The 15,452-nt window shown below is 48.5% G+C and overlaps 1 protein-coding gene across 3 annotated transcripts in view; it reads right to left on the bottom strand.

The window, feature by feature from the left end:
- Positions 1-205: 205 nt before the first annotated feature.
- Positions 206-15,452, bottom strand: part of PTDSS1 (phosphatidylserine synthase 1) — a 43,137-nt gene continuing 27,890 nt past the window's right edge. For 2 of the 3 annotated variants that reach the window (XM_068164354.1, XM_068164356.1), the window contains 7 exons: positions 12,527-12,668; positions 11,492-11,604; positions 9,319-9,384; positions 8,068-8,167; positions 6,278-6,346; positions 5,697-5,766; positions 206-3,385 (listed from right to left, as the gene is read on the bottom strand). In XM_068164354.1, the coding sequence (XP_068020455.1) occupies positions 3,273-3,385; positions 5,697-5,766; positions 6,278-6,346; positions 8,068-8,167; positions 9,319-9,384; positions 11,492-11,604; positions 12,527-12,668 (673 nt within the window). In that variant the 3' untranslated portion in view covers positions 206-3,272. The remainder of the gene's footprint in view (positions 3,386-5,696; positions 5,767-6,277; positions 6,347-8,067; positions 8,168-9,318; positions 9,385-11,491; positions 11,605-12,526; positions 12,669-15,452) is intronic. The other variant, XM_068164355.1, reaches the window with a different exon arrangement.

Below are 15,452 nucleotides of genomic sequence, written 5' to 3'. Positions count from 1 at the left end.
GGATCCTGTGCTTGGGGAGTGTGCACCTTGCAAGCACAAGATAGGCTCTCACCTGTGGAAACCACAGAACTGCAAACACCTAAGCCATCAGACTCCTAATCTCTGCCTTTGGTATTGAATCAAGAGGAAATGGACAATGCCATTCTTCAGTCTTCCCCAGACTGAGCTATTGACCAAGGAAAGCAAACAGCAACCAGTCTCAGCATCCAATCCACAAATACATTCATCACGATGGAGCACATTACAGGTAAGAAGGCAAAACATGGGATCGTTGGAGCAGGAATGAAATCCAACCACTTGCAGGAAAGCCTTAAAGCCTGCCTAGGATTTCTTGCTCTTTATTCCTCATGTAGCACTGAATGTCACTGTAGCAATGATGGTAGAGCAGCTCCTGCTGTGTCACTCCCCAAGCTGTGCACTGATTAAAAAGGGAGGGGGGTAGGGGGGTGGGAAATGAAGGGCATCAGAGGAGCTCAGCAGCAACACTTCGGTGCACTGAAAACACTGATCAGCTGTGGCACAGAGGAGTTAAGGGATTACAGGAGATCCTTTTTTTCCTATTCACAGTATCATACACTTGTAGAAAGTCTCTCTTGCATCGTTTTTAGTACTCAGCCTGGGGCAAATGACAGCAACATGACTCAGAGGCCAAAGGAAATCCCATTTTCTTATGGAGACTAAGTGTCTCATGGGTGTTACTTACCCTCACTTATGCTACCCACCCCTCTGAACCCCAGGAATCCCCAAATCTAATTGGAACAAGATTTTGGGAACTTAATACAGGAACTGATTGCTCTTGATTGTTTACCTCTTGACTTAATCATCACACTGGAACAGATTTGCCCAGGGAGCTGGTGGAAGCCTCATGCCTGGAGGTTTTTGCAGCCAGGCTGGATGTGGCTGTGAGCAACCTGCTGTAGTGTGAGGTGTCCCTGGGCATGGCAGGGGGGTTGGAACTGGCTGAGCCTTGAGGTCCCTTCCAGCCCTGACAATTCTGTGATTCACTGCTGAAGAATTCCCTGCTTTGCTAGGTGTCAGAATAAATAAACCCCATGCAAAACAACAACCCAACAAAGCAAACAAAAAACCCAAACAAAAAACCCCAAAGGACAACAACAAGACAAAGCAAAACAAAAACCAAACAAAAAACCTGCAAGAAAAAGAGTGACTTAGCTCTGGGGTATCTCACTGCATGATAGGGTATGTGCTCAGTCCTGCAGCCCCCAACACAGGAAGGACATGGACCTGATGGAGGAGGTCCAGAGGAAGGCCATGAAGACAATCAGGGGGTCGGAGCAGTTCTGCTATGAGGCCAGGCTGAGGGAGCTGGGGGCGTTCAGCCTGGAGAAGAGAAGGCTCCAGGCTGACCTAATAAGGATCTCCCAGTAGCTGAAGGGGGCTACAAGAAAGATGCAGAGGGACTGTGTGCAAAGGCCTGCAGGGACAGGATGAGGGACAATGGTTTGAAATGGGAGGTGATTGAGACTGGATGTGAGGAACAAGTTCTGCACCATGAGGGTGCTGGAACACTGCAACAGGTTGCCCTGGGAGGTAGCTGAGGCCCCAGCCCTGGAGATACTCAAGGTGAGGCTCAACAGGGCTCTGAGCAACCTGCTCTAGTGGAGGATGTCCCTGCTGACTGCAGGGGGCTGGACTGGACGGCCTTTGGAGGTCTCTTCCAACTCAGCCTATTCAGTGATACACCAAAGCAGTGCATTAGAGCAGTATCACAGTGCCCCTCAGACACCAAAAACTGCAGCAAGCCTTCACAAATCATTGTGTTTGTGACAGTACTCAGCACCCCAGCTTCAGCACCAGGCTATGGAGGGGATCAGAGCCTTCAAACAGTGTCTGACACCAGCCTGAAGACACTGGGATCTCTGTGAGGTAAAGGCAAATCAGAAGGAAGGGACATAGCAGACAATGTGACACAGCTGAAAAGATCACCTCTTAGCACAGGAAGATGCTGAACATACTGCAGAGAAGGAGGAAAACCAACTGAATGGCATTGGTCTCTGAGGGAACTACTGGAAGGCTGGGGAGGGACTGTTTAGAAAGGCTTGTGGGCAATGGTTTGCAACTGGAGAAAGGGAGATTCAGCTTGGACATCAGGAGGAAGTTCTGCACAATGGGAGTGGATTCTATGATTCTAAAACATTGGAAGAAGCTGCCCAGGGATGTGGTTGAGCCCCATCCCTGGAAACATTCAAGGTCAGACTGGATGTGGCCCTGGACAGCCTGCTCTAGTTGGAGGTGTCCCTGCTGGTCAAGATGGCCTTTGAGGGTCCCTTCCAACCTAGTGCAATCTGTGAATCTGTACAAGCCTGGCCTCATTTCTTTGCTGGTTAAACTCCTGTCATCAGGGCTGAGGAGCCTTTACATCAAAGCAACCAGCTGGAAACAGGGGGGAAATCTGCAACACTTACTAAATGGTGTAGAAAAAAGTTGAGTTGTGAGGCTGAGGCAGGAGGGCAGAGCTGCTTTCACTCAAAGGATTGCATGCTTGTTCTAAAAGGCAACACAGGAAACCCCAACCAAACCCAACCAACTGATTATCAGTTTGCTAACTTTTGTCTTTTGAGTCCACAGCTAAGATCTTCAAAATGCACTTGCAGCAGCTGGGCACAACACAGGGTTGCAGCTATGACAAAATTGGGTTTCTTCCCAGCATAACCTTCGTGAGCTTTAGGTTCCCCATGCTGAAGAAATCAGATTTACATCAGTGAATGGCAAGTGTCCTCCAGTGTCTGAAAGCAGCCTGCAGCAAGGCTGCAGAGGGACTTTTCATGAGGGTGTCTAGACACAGGAGAAAGGGGAATGGCTTGAAGCTGAGGGAGAGCAGGGTGAGACTGGCGCTGAGGAAGTTCTCCGTTCTGAGGGTGGTGAGACTCTGGCACAGGCAGCCCAGGGAGGCTGTGGCTGCCTCCTCCCTGGGGCTGTTCAAAGCCAGGTTTGGCTGAGGCCTTGAGCAGCTGAGTCTGCTTGAGAGGTGCCCCCTGCCCACGGTGGGGAGGCTGGAGCAGATGATCTCTGAGGTGCCTTCCAACCTGAGCCGTTCCATGAAGCGCCAGCAGGCAGTGATTTGCACCACGCTGGTTGCTCCATCCCGCTCCTCCTTTTCTTCACCACCTCTTTTGTTCCTTTTGCTTTTTGTTCAAACTTTTAATTTAATTAAAAAAAAAAAATAAAATACTCAATCTTCCATTGGGAAATGCAGACCCAGGCCTGAATCACCTCTGCTCACACTGGCAGGGGAATCTTCAGAGACATTCTTATTTCTTGCCAATTCCATTGGTGACCTTTGATTTGGAGTGTCGATTCCTCCTCCGAGACGAATGGCTTTCACTGTTGGCTGCATGCTTTGGAGGACTGTTGTCAGCACCTGCTGAGAGAGGAATGTTTTATGTATATCTATATGATAGATAATATAATATATAGATAGTATAATAATATATGAATGTATATATAGAATATATATTTCGATATATAAACCAACAGTATCACAGAATCACCAAGGTTGGAAGAGACCTCAAAGATCATGCAGAGGAAGGTCAACAGAGTTGGAGAGGGGTTTGGAACACCACCCCTATGAGGAGGGACTGAGGGAGCTGGGGTTGCTTAGCCTGGAGAAGAGGAGGCTCAGGGGAGACCTTCTTGCTCTCTACAGCTACCTGAAGGGAGGTTGTAGACAGGCAGATGTTGGTCTCTTCTCCCAGGCAACCAGCACCAGAACAAGAGGACACAGTCTCAAGCTGTGTCAGGGGAGGTTTAGGCTGGAGGTTAGGAAGAAATTCTTCCCAGCAAGAGAGATTGGCCATTTTAATGTGCTGTCCAGGGAGGTGGTGGAGTCACCATCATTGGAGGTGTTTAGGAGAAGACTTGATAGGGTGCTTAGTTGCATGGTTTAGTTGATTAGGTGGTGTTGGATGATAGGTTGGACTGGATGATCTTGAAGGTCTCTTCCAACCTGGTTTATTCTATTCTGTGTATATAATATATATTTTAACATATAAAATAATAATATCACAGTATCACCAATCTTGGAAGAGACCTCAAAGATCATCAAGTCCAACCTGTCACCCAACACCTCATGACTAAACCATGGCACCAAGTGCCTCATCCAGGCTCTTTTTGAACACCTCCAGGGATGGTGACTCCACCACCTCCCTGGGCAGCACATTCCAATGGCTAACAACTCTCTCAGTAAAGAACTTTCTCCTCACCCCAGCCTAAACCTCCCCTGGCACAGCTTGAGACTCTTGTTCTGGTGCTGGCTGCCTGGGAGAAGAGACCAACCTCCACCTGGCTACAACCTCCCTTCAGGGAGTTGTAGACAGCAAGAAGAAGAAGCCTCCTCTTCTCCAGGTTAGGCAACCCCAGCTCCCTCAGCCTGTCCTTGTAGGGCTTGTGCTTGAGGCCCCTCCCCAGCCTCATTGCTCTCACATCTGCTGTATGGATTATTTCAGCAAGACACAAGCTGCTTGATACTTTTACTCCATCTAGTGGCCTATGTCTTTAAATAAAAACCCACCCAAACAAAAACAACCCCAACCAGTTCTTACTAAATCTGTAACATTCTTCCTCCAAACAAGGAGAAGATGACAGTGAAACATCCTCCTTTCTAAATGACAACAATAATTCAACTCCCAAGCTTCTATCATTGCCAGGTCCCACTATCAGAAGGGAAAAGCTATGGAAGTGAGGTCACAGACCCTTGGAAGAGTGCACTTCTTGGTTTTAATCTTTCAAGACTCAGAAAGCAAAAGGGGACTGAAACAAAAATTTGAGAGGAAAGCCTGAGAAAGGATGAAGCAGGTAATGAATGAAGTCACAGAAAGATTTGCTTGGCCTGATTTCTCCAGCATGTAAAACTGGGGGGAAACCAAACCCAAACCCACCAAACCCAAACCAAACCCAAACCCACTAAACCCAAACCAAACCCAAACCCAAGCCACAACACAAAACATTCTGAGTGCAAGCAGTTTTTCTCCCAAACCATGAAAATCTACTCACTTCCTAACTTGAGGATAAAATAACATCAGCATGCAAACAAATAATGTCTGGACTCTAAAGAAGGTCAGCTGCAGGTGCTTTTCAGGCATTTGGAGTAAAAATGAGGACTATTTTTAATGACCCACACACCTGGAGTGTCAATTCTGATAGAGAGAACATCCAAGTGTGACTCCTGACACCTGTTCAGTAAGACCACACTGAATGAGTGAATGGAGAGGGCAGGAAAAAGAAGACAGAGGAGGAAGCTGCCTCTGCTTGGGACAGAAAAAAGCTGTTTATGACATCAGCAAGTGTCAGTAAGAACATAAGCTCCAGGGCACATTCTTGGCTGTTTCTTAACAAGCACAATTCACACTCACATGTTTCAAATCAAACATGTAACACTCACAGACAAAACCTGTCCACAAGAGTTATGAGAGGTTTAATGCCCTAAATCTACAAGAATGGCCTGGGATAAAGGCAGGCAGAAATTCAGGGTCTCCATTAAAAAATAAACACAGTTCCCAGAGGCAAGAAGGCTTAAACCTTTCATAACTCTGCAGATGATTTATCTGGTTATCTCCTGCAGGGATGGTTAAATAAGTCAAGTTGTGTCCAAAGTGAGTTTCTCAAGCCTCACTCATTTCCTAGCGCTGAGGCTTAATGCTACCACTTCAAGGATGTAAGTGCAAAAGAGCCAATACCTCTGCTGAATTTAGAATGGAGCCAGGAAGCATCTGGACTGTATGGGCTGTCTTCACTTTCTGATAAGGTCTGCAAAAGCAAGAAGGGCACGTGTCACTGGGATGCTGCCTCTTGGGAGCAGCACCTCTCCTGCTGGCAATCACAAAACACACACAAGCCAGCCCTCAGCACATTTGCCTTCCAGGTTGGAAAGTGCTACACACATACAGTAAGAACCCAGAACCTGCCACCTGATCAACTGTTGTGTAACCAAGCACTCTTAGTATTCCCCTAGCATCCCAGCTGTACAATGGGAACATGAGCTAAGCACTCAGCCCTGAATGCTCTGCTAAGATCACAGCCTCATTCTGAGCAACTAGGAGGGCAGCATTCTTTCCAACCCCCCCTGCAACCTGGGATCTCTCCAAGGCCTGCTGAATTCAGAGTTCTTTCTATTGACTTCAGTTAGACTCTGGACTTCAGTCAGACTCTGGACACCTCCCCCACCCCACCCCACCCCCCATTTCTACTGGCTCCGATCAAGAATTCTGATCTCTAGGAGCAGTGCAGTTTTCACTCTGGAGGAGAACAAATGCAGCACCTTTTCTCGGTGGCCATAGTATTCTGCATACCAAACCATCCCATATAAACACAGGAAAGTTGTGAAGGCCTAAAGAGGGGAGGAGAAGAAAAAAGAACATTAATCACAGACTGTTAAGGGCTGGAAGGGACCTTCAAAGATCATTCAGCCCAACCCCCCTGCCACAGCAGGATCACCCAGGGCAGGTCACACAGGAACACATCCAGGTGGGTTCTGAAAGTCTCCAGAGCAGGAGACTCCACAACCCCCCTGGGCAGCCTGTTTCAGTCTTCCATAATCTGTTAAGGTTTTTCCCAACTCCTTGCTGGTTTAAGGTCTCAGCATCCCTGGAGACTGTGCATTCAGAGGCACTCATGCTCTGTTGAATCCCAGAAGAGGCTGCAGCCCAGCAAGGGAGCACACAATGAAGAGGCCTCCTAGCCCTCTCTGAGCCAAGGGCAAGCTCCAGACTGTGAACTGGGCATGACAAGAGAGAGGTCCTTAGCCCTCTCTGAGCCAAGGGCAAGCTCCAGACGGAACTGAAGAGAAGGCTCTGAGGTGACCTCATTGTGGCCTTCCAGGCTACAAGAAGGCTGGGGAGGGACTGCTCAGGATCTCAGGTAGTGATAGGACTGGGGGGAATGGAAGGAAGCTGGAGGTGGGGAGATTCAGGCTGGAGGTGAGGAGGAAGTTCTTCCCCATGAGAGTGGTGAAGCCCTGGAATGGGTTGTCCAGGGAGGTGGTTGAGGCCCTGTCCCTGGAGGTGTTTAAGGCCAGGCTGGATGAGGCTGTGGCCAGGCTGATCTAGTGTGGGGTGTCCCTGCCCATGGCAGGGGGGTTGGAACTAGATGATCCTTGTGGTCCCTTCCAACCCTGACTGATACTATGAACTGGGCATGACAAGACAGAGGTCCTTAGCCCTCTCTGAGCCAAGGACAAGCTCCAGACAGTGAACTGGGCATGACAAGAGAGAGGCCCTTAGCCCTCTCTGAGCCAAGGGCTGCTCAAATCACAGCCACAGCAAGTGGGAACACACCAAACAGAGGAGCAAGTGGTGGGTCCCCAGCTAATCTGCCATGGAATCCCATTAGTGGGAAACCTACAGATCACAGCACCTGTATTTCCCATTTGAGTTGCTGTATTGGGAATGTGAGATCTGTGCTTGAATCATTTAGCTGTCTCTATATGTGGAGTGTAATACCCACAACCCAGTACCTGAACCTGTGGATACACTTTGTACATTAAGTTATGGTGGTGTTTGAAGATATCACTGCCCAAGATGTTAGGTAGTAAAATACATAAAAAGATGAATTTATTACAGAGTTCCAAGCCTGGCAAAACAAATCTCCACTTACTGTCACAAAAATGAACATTTCATGTTGCATTTGCAGTGCCCTCACTGAAGTGTAGAAACCTGCAGGCTAAGGGAGGATGATTTGCCTGCTAAAGCAGGGTTGCTTGTGGAGCTGCAAGGCTTCAGTGTGAAACAACATGCACTGCTTATTAATGCTACTCATTAACTCCTGTGCCTTTCAGTCAGCACTGCAGCCAAGCACCAAAGCTAGCCTCAGTTGAACTGACATTCTCCCGTGAAGCAACCTTCAATTAGTGTTTGCTGAGTACTGGTTAAGTGGCCATGTTCTGCTGTGGCAAGAAGTTATTCCAGTCTCTTCCAAGTAATCCAGATTTTGCTTCTCCTAGGATGTGCACAAAGCTCTTTACCAGCATTTCCCCCCCACAATGAGCCCCTGCTGCCAGTGTTCCAGAGAGGAAGCTGTTCAGATGCTTTAGCCATGAGAGATCTCACTTACCACACAGAGAAGCCAAAACACAACGTAGAGTATCTGTGTTTTGGAGAAAAGATCCTGTCCAAACTTTATGCACACAATAGCTTCAAGGAAAGCAATAACCCTGCAGGTAAATGAGAAGAGGAGAGGTTGGTTACAAACACTATGGATTTAACTTCCATGTTCACAACCCAGGCCCCAGGCTGCCAGCTCTGCTCCCCAGTGAGCACACACCTCTCCAACACCACCACTGACTGATGTTCTTTGGGGAAGTTTAGTTGTCCTTCTATGCTTTTTTTCAGCATAAACATCATACAGAGAGTGAACAACCAGCACTTCCCAATTCCATGAGCCTCTGCTGGGCCAGAGAACAAACAGGAACATGTGCCAATGGCAGAGATTTTCTGCTTACACCTTCAGCCCCCACCAGATGTCATTTGCATGAGGTTGAACTGCATGAGGTTCAACAAGTCACAAAGTGTAAGGTTCTGCAGCTGGGTCAGGCCAGCCCCAGGCACAGATCCAGGCTGGGAGCAGAGTGGGTTGAGAGCAGCTCTGAAGAAAGAGACTTGGGGGTGTTGGTTGCTGAGCAGCTCCCCAGGAGCCAGCAGTGCCCTCATGCAGCCCAGCAGGCAGCTGTGTGCTGGGCTGCAGCCAGAGCAGTGTGGGCAGCAGGGCAAGAGAGGGGATGCTGCCCCTTGACTCTGCTCTGCTGAGACCCCACCTCCAATCCTGCCTCCAGTTCTGCTGTCCCCAGCAGAAGGACACAGAGCTGCTGGAGTGAGGCCAGAGGAGGCCACAAGGGCTGAAGCAGCTCTGCTCTGAGGACAGGCTGAGGGAGCTGTGAACCACTGTTCACAGTGTTATTTCTTCTCCTTTGAAGACAGAATAAAAGTAGTTGGTAACAGTGATTTGTTTCACTGGCTTTCAGAGATTCACAGAATGGTTTGGGCTGGAAGGGACCGTAAAGATCATCCAGTTCCAAACCCCCTTGCCACGGGCAGGGACACCTCCCACCAGCCCAGGTTGCTCAAGGGTTGCTCATCCAACCTAGCCTTGAACACCTGCAGGGAGGGGATATCCACAACCTCCCTGGGCAACCTGTGCCAGTGTCTCTCCTGAACTTATAATAACAATAAAACAAATGCTAAAAGGCAAAGCTCTCCACAATGTTCAACAGCAGGCAGGGACTGGCTTCATGCAAAGGCTGCTCACGTGCCCGACTCACACTTCACACTTGTCCAAGTGCTTCAAGAATGCAGCAAGAACACTTACCCAAAAACCCAGCACTGAGTTCCCACCCTCTTGCACTGTGTATCTGTGAGGTATGCATAGTATTGCCTGAGAAGGGAAACAAGAAAACTCTTCAAGTCAAGCTGTGAGTCCCCAGAGTGTTTACATTGAGAACACAAGTTTATGTTACAAATGCATCTCTCCTGCAACCCAAATGCTGATGGATAAAATCCCATGCAATCACACTGGATGGCTCCCAGATGGCTTCAATTCTAGCAGGACATAGTATCACATAGACTTGGAGAGCTTGAGACAAGACAGAAAACATCCCTGAGAGCAAAGGCTGGGAAAGTAACCAAACTAGTAAGCTAACACAGCCCCAGATCTGCCTCCTGCCTCCTCACTGTTGTAAGCAGAGTACAACAGCTTCCAAAGAATGTGAGAAAGCCCCACTTTTTTTTTCCCCCTCCACAGTCTGTTTCACATTTATTAACAGTGACAGTTTCTTGAGGTGTGGGTTTGAATCTTGAAAGAAACTGGGTATGACTGTTCCAAATCCCAGGTAAGCCCTCTGGCCACTGGCATGTTTTCCCCTCCAGAACAGAACAGGATCTCTCACTCTTCTGAAAACAGCCTGGAGACTGCTCTGCTCTGCTCTTCATGCTCCTCAGTTTTAAAGAGCTTAGAGAGGGCAATTCTAAAGTGGAACCAAAGTTTCTTTTCTCAGTTTGTGTCTCTGATTTCCACTCTCAAGTGTTTTTCATCCAACAGAACAAAGACTGTTTAAGAACGTCCATTTCTAAGGGTGGACAAGTGCCATACAAATACTTAAAAGCTAACCTGTGGAGCAGCTTAAAGCAGTCACAGATTGCATTGGGCTGGAAGGGACCCTCAAAGGGTATCTTGGCCAACATCCCTGCAGTCAGGACCTCCAACTAGATCAGGCTGCCCAGGGCCATAGCCAGGCTGATCTTGAATGTCTCCAGGGGTGGATCGTCAACCACATCCCTGGGCAGCCTGTTCCAGTATTTCACCACTCTCATTGTGCAGAGCTTCCTCCTGATGGCCAACCTAAATCTGCCCTGCTCCAGTTTCAAACCACTGCCCCTCATCCTGCCTCTTCTGAACAGTCCCTCCCCAGCCTTCCTGTAGGTCCCCTCCAGTTACTGAAATGTAGCTCTCAGGTCTCCCCTGGAGCCTTCTCCTCTCCAGGCTGAACAGCCCCAATTCTTTCACCTTGGACTAATTCCCCAAGGAGCTGGAAGTTTGCCTTCATAAAACTCAGAGTCCTGACTCTGTTCCTTGCCTGTCCCATATGCCTTAGGGCTGCAAACTCCACCAATGCATGATCAGTGCATTGGTGATGCTAACAGCTGCATTTGAGGAATGACCCAAGGCACGGCTGACATTTAACCTCCCAAGGTGACATCACTTTAATCATGAATGGGGAATTCCCTGCCTCTAAGCTTCAGAGCTGTGTGCACACTGTCACAGGAAAAAAAGGATAATAATTAAGGGGACTCTGCCTACTAGTGTCATAGAATGGCTTAGGTTGGAGGGGACTTCAGAGATCATTTACTCCAACCTCCTTGCCATGGGCAGTGATGCCTCTCATCTAAGACCTTATCCAACCCGGCCTTGGAACACCCCCAGGGAAGAGGCATCCACAACCTCCCTGGGCAGCCTTTTCCAGGGTGTGCCTGACTAGAAGCAGGTTCATGTTTCTGCACAACTGTTAACACTCCATCTACACTGCTCTGTTCCTCAGAACATGGTAATGCTCTCTCTTCTCTTACAACAAGTCAGTATTTCCTGTAGACAATCAGAAGAAGGAGCTCAGTTAGAAAACCCAACAGCTCTGCTTTTCCTCAGCTACACTTTCATGAGCATGACTCATCCATCAGCTTGGATACTATCAGGTGCAGTCCTGGAGGACAACACATGCAGCTAACACACACAACAGGGAGATGCTCTACAGGCTGCTTCTGCATCCCTAAGGAAATGCAGATGTTTATAGGCATGTTACCTTTTTTCATTTACTTGGCTGAAGACCCACCACTATTGGAAAGTGATGATTGATTTGCTCTCCTTGGTGGCTAAGAGCATAAAGCATTCAGAATGAACAAGCATTAACAAACCACATGCAGGTCTTGTGTGCCTAGAACTCAAGCTACTTCCAACTGAAGGAAAAACCACACCATGGAAACAGATTTACCTTACTGTGGGTGCTGTAATGATTCCTATGAAGAGAATTCTCCCCCAGCTTAAAGGGTGGCTTGCTTGGAACACAAAGATATGTTTCAGAAAGAATGTGTTCAACTCAGTCAGCTGGGGAAGGAAAAAAAAAGAAAGTTAGTTAATAGTGTTAAATTTATTTAACTCTTAATGACATACTCTAGATGGCACTGAACAAGTCCAAGTGCTGGGTGCTGCACTTTGGCCACAACAACCCCATGCAGTGCTACAGGCTGAGGTCAGAGTGGCTGAGAGCAGCCAGGCAGAGAGTGACCTGGGGGTGCTGGTTGATGGTAGGCTGAACATGAGCCAGCAGTGTGCCCAGCTGGCCAAGACCTGGTCTGGATCAGGAAGAGTGTGGCCAGCAGGAGCAGGGAGGTCATTCTGCCCTGTACTCAGCACTGGTTAGGCCACACCTTGAGTCCTGTGTCCAAGTTCTGGGCTCCTCAGGTTAGGAAAGATGTTGAGATGCTGGAAGGTGTCCAGAGAAGGGCAACAAAGCTGGGGAGGGGTCTGGAGCACAGCCCTGTGAGGAGAGGCTGAGGGAGCTGGGGTTGCTTAGCCTGGAGAAGAGGAGGCTCAGGGGAGACCTTCTTGCTCTCTACAACTCCCTGAAGGGAGGTTGTATCCAGGTGGGGGTTGGTCTCTTCTCCCAGGCAAGCAGCACCAGAACAAGAGGACACAGTCTCAAGCTGTGCCAGGGGAGGTTTAGGCTGGATGTTAGGAAGAAATTCTTCCCAGCAAGAGTAAGTGGTCTTTGGAATGTGCTGCCCAGGGAGGTGGTGGAGTCCCCATCACTGGAGGTGTTTAGGAAGAGCCTGGGTGAGGCACTTGGTGCCATGGTTTAGTTGATTAGATGGTGTTGGGTGATTGGTTGGACTCGATGATCTCGAAGGTCTTTTCTAACTTAGTTAATTCCATTCCATTCCATTCCATTCCATTCCATTCCAGCTAAACACAGCCAAGAAGTCACTGAGCTGATGGTAGCTTTGATTTGCCAGGAATTGTTTCTTACCTGCCAAATGATCATGAACAGGTAGACTCCAGCCACTCTTTGAAAGGAAGACTTGGGGTCAAACCAGCGCACGTAGGTCCAGCTGGCTGGGGTGAACTGCAAGACAGCTCTTTTGATTTTCCCTGTGGTTGTGTGAATGTCCCTAGGGGATAAAAAAAAACAAAGAGAGAGAATGGCTGGAGTAAGGAATATGCACAGGCAATAAAGAACAAGAGAAAAAGCTAAAGCTCTAGGCAATGTTATTGATCTTTCACCTTTTTTGTTCCCCTGAGCTCTTCAGACAGAGCTGTGTGCAAGGCAAGGGTGAATGAAGAGATCTACAGCTAGGAAGCTGTGGTAGTTTTAAGCTATGCCTTAAAAATTTTTCCCAGATCTTGAGCAGAAAAAGTAGTAAAATGGAAATGAATCACTGTTGGGTGTAAAAAAAAGGCAAACCAAGACAGTTCTAAACAATCCCCTTGGAGAGATGTCTACCATAAGAGCTTGTTCCCAAAGCAATCTCTCTTCTCTTCTTGCTTCTTTGCTCTGCAGAGATACTAACTTGCTTCTGCTTGACCTTGGCTGCATTGTTTTGGTGTTAACTTCTCTGCTCCTTTCTCTTGTCCCTTCTTTTGGACAGGGGAGTAGGGGGTAGCAGAGAGGGAGAAGCTGGTAGCTTCCCCTGGTCATTGACCAGGGGGTTCCTGGGCTGTTTGTCAATTGTAAACACCTGTCAATATTGTAAATGCTGGACATTCTGCACATCTTCATTGCAGTCCATTGGAGATTGTAGCTTTGCCTGTAAATACAGCTTCCATTTGCTTCCAACTGGGCTGGGCTGGCAAAGTTCATGTTGGGGGGGGGAGAGGAAATTTCAACCCACCACAGAAGCATTGCAGGCAGGGTGCGTTCTGATACAAAAATTCAACTAACTGCAAAACATATCCAGGCAGGAAAGTTTGCAACCCCCTGGAATAATCTAAAGGGTCTTTTCTTCCTGTTGCCACTGCTCTTACCCCAGACTCCTGGTCCTAAACATATCCAGACAGGAAAACTTGCAACCCCCTGGAATAATCTAAAGGGTCTTTTCTTCCTGCTGCCACTGCCCTTACCCCACACTCCAGGTCCTAAACATATCCAGGCAGGAAAACTTGCAACCCCCTGGAATAATCTAAAGGGTCTTTTCGTCCTGTTGCCACTGCTCTTACCCCACACTCCTGGTCCTAAACATATCCAGGCAGGAAAACTTGCAACCCCCTGGAATAACCTAAAGGGTCTTTTCTTCCTGCTGCCACTGCTCTTACCCCACACTCCTGGTCCAAGAGCTCACTGGCAGCCATCCTTCAAGGAGCTGTCAGATTCATTATTCATTCATTATAAAAGGGCCTGGCTCACACAGGTTTGTGCACTGCCCTTGGGCACACATCACCCCTGCTTTGTTGATATCTTCCAGAGATGTGACAGCACAGTTAAAAGTAAGAAGGCTCTGAAACTCTCTTTTGGATGGGGATGTGAATGGAGGTTCATCTGAGAGGTGTGCTTCTGGTTCTGAAACTCCCCTGTGGAAGGGGATGTGAATGGAGGCTCATCTGAGAGGTGTACTACTGGTTCTGAAACTCCCCTGTGGAAGGGGATACAAATGGAGGCTCATCTGAGAGGTGTGCTACTGGTTCTGAAACTCCCCTGTGGAAGGGGATGTGAATGGAGGTTCATCTGAGAGGTGTGCTACTGGTTCTGAAACTCCCCTGTGGAAGGGGATACGAATGGAGGTTCATCTGAGAGGTGTGCTCCTGGTTCTGAAACTCCCCTGTGGAAGGGGATGCGAATGGAGGCTCATCTGAGAGGTGTGCTACTGGTTCTGAAACTCCCCTGTGGAAGGGGATGCGAATGGAGGCTCATCTGAGAGGTGTGCTACTGGTTCTGAAACTCCCCTGTGGAAGGGGATGCGAATGGAGGCTCATCTGAGAGGTGTGTTAGGGGTTCTTGCTTTTTAATTTGGATGAGCAGCAGCACCCAAAGGACAGGGAATCTTAGAAGAACCTCAGTCTTCTTTTCTGAAGGAAGACTAGCAGGGTTAGAAGTCAGCTTTAACCCTGTTACTATTCAGCTAGGATATTTCTGATACCTGTGTGGCTAGTGGGATCCTAGGTTGGGAGAACCTGCTTCATGAAATGTGGAAAAGGACTTTGGGGTGCTGATGGATGAGAAGCTGGACACAAGCAGACAGTGTAAGCTTGCTGGACACAAGCAGACAGTGTAAGCTTGCAGCACAGAAGGCCAATCACATCCTGGGGTGCATCAAAAGATGCACTGTCAGCAGATCCAGAGAGATGAGTCTGCCACTCTGCTCTGGTGAGACCTCACTTAGAGTAGTGTGTCCAAGTCTGGAGCTCTCAATATAGGAATGACATGGACCTGATGGAGCAGGTCCAGAGGAGGGGCACAGAAAGTATCAGGGGGCTGGAGCAACTCTGCTATGAGGACAGGCTGAGGGAGCTGGGGGTGTTCAGTCTGGAGAAGAGAAGGCTCCAGTGAGACCTAATAGCAGCCTGCCAGTACCTGAAGAGAGCTACAGGAAGGATGGAGAGAGACTGTTTGCAAATGCCTGCAGGGACAGGACAAGGGGCAATGGCTTCAAACTACAGAACAGGTTTAGATTGGATGTTAGGAACAAGTTCTGCACCATGAGGGTGGTTGAGCACTGGAACAGGTTGCCCAGGGAGGTGGTTGAGGCTCCATCCCTGGAGATATTCAAGGTGAGGCTGGACAGGGCTCTGGGGAGTCTGATCTAGTTAAGGATGCTCCTGCTGACTGCAGAGGGGGATGGATTAGATGACCTTTGGAGGTCACTTCTAACCCAGATCATTCTATGATTCTAACCTCCTGCTCTTTATCATCTGTGCCTATGCAATGAAGAATAAAAAAGAAAACAAAGGGACACTAGCAA

Source organism: Melanerpes formicivorus, unplaced genomic scaffold (genome assembly GCF_026170545.1).
Source record: "Melanerpes formicivorus ecotype bairdi unplaced genomic scaffold, bMelFor1.0.p_v2 SCAF_79, whole genome shotgun sequence".
NCBI classification, from domain to species: Eukaryota; Metazoa; Chordata; class Aves; order Piciformes; family Picidae; genus Melanerpes; species Melanerpes formicivorus.
The sequence above is the reverse complement of the archived record's forward strand: the minus strand, read 5'-3'. Positions and strand labels throughout refer to the sequence as shown.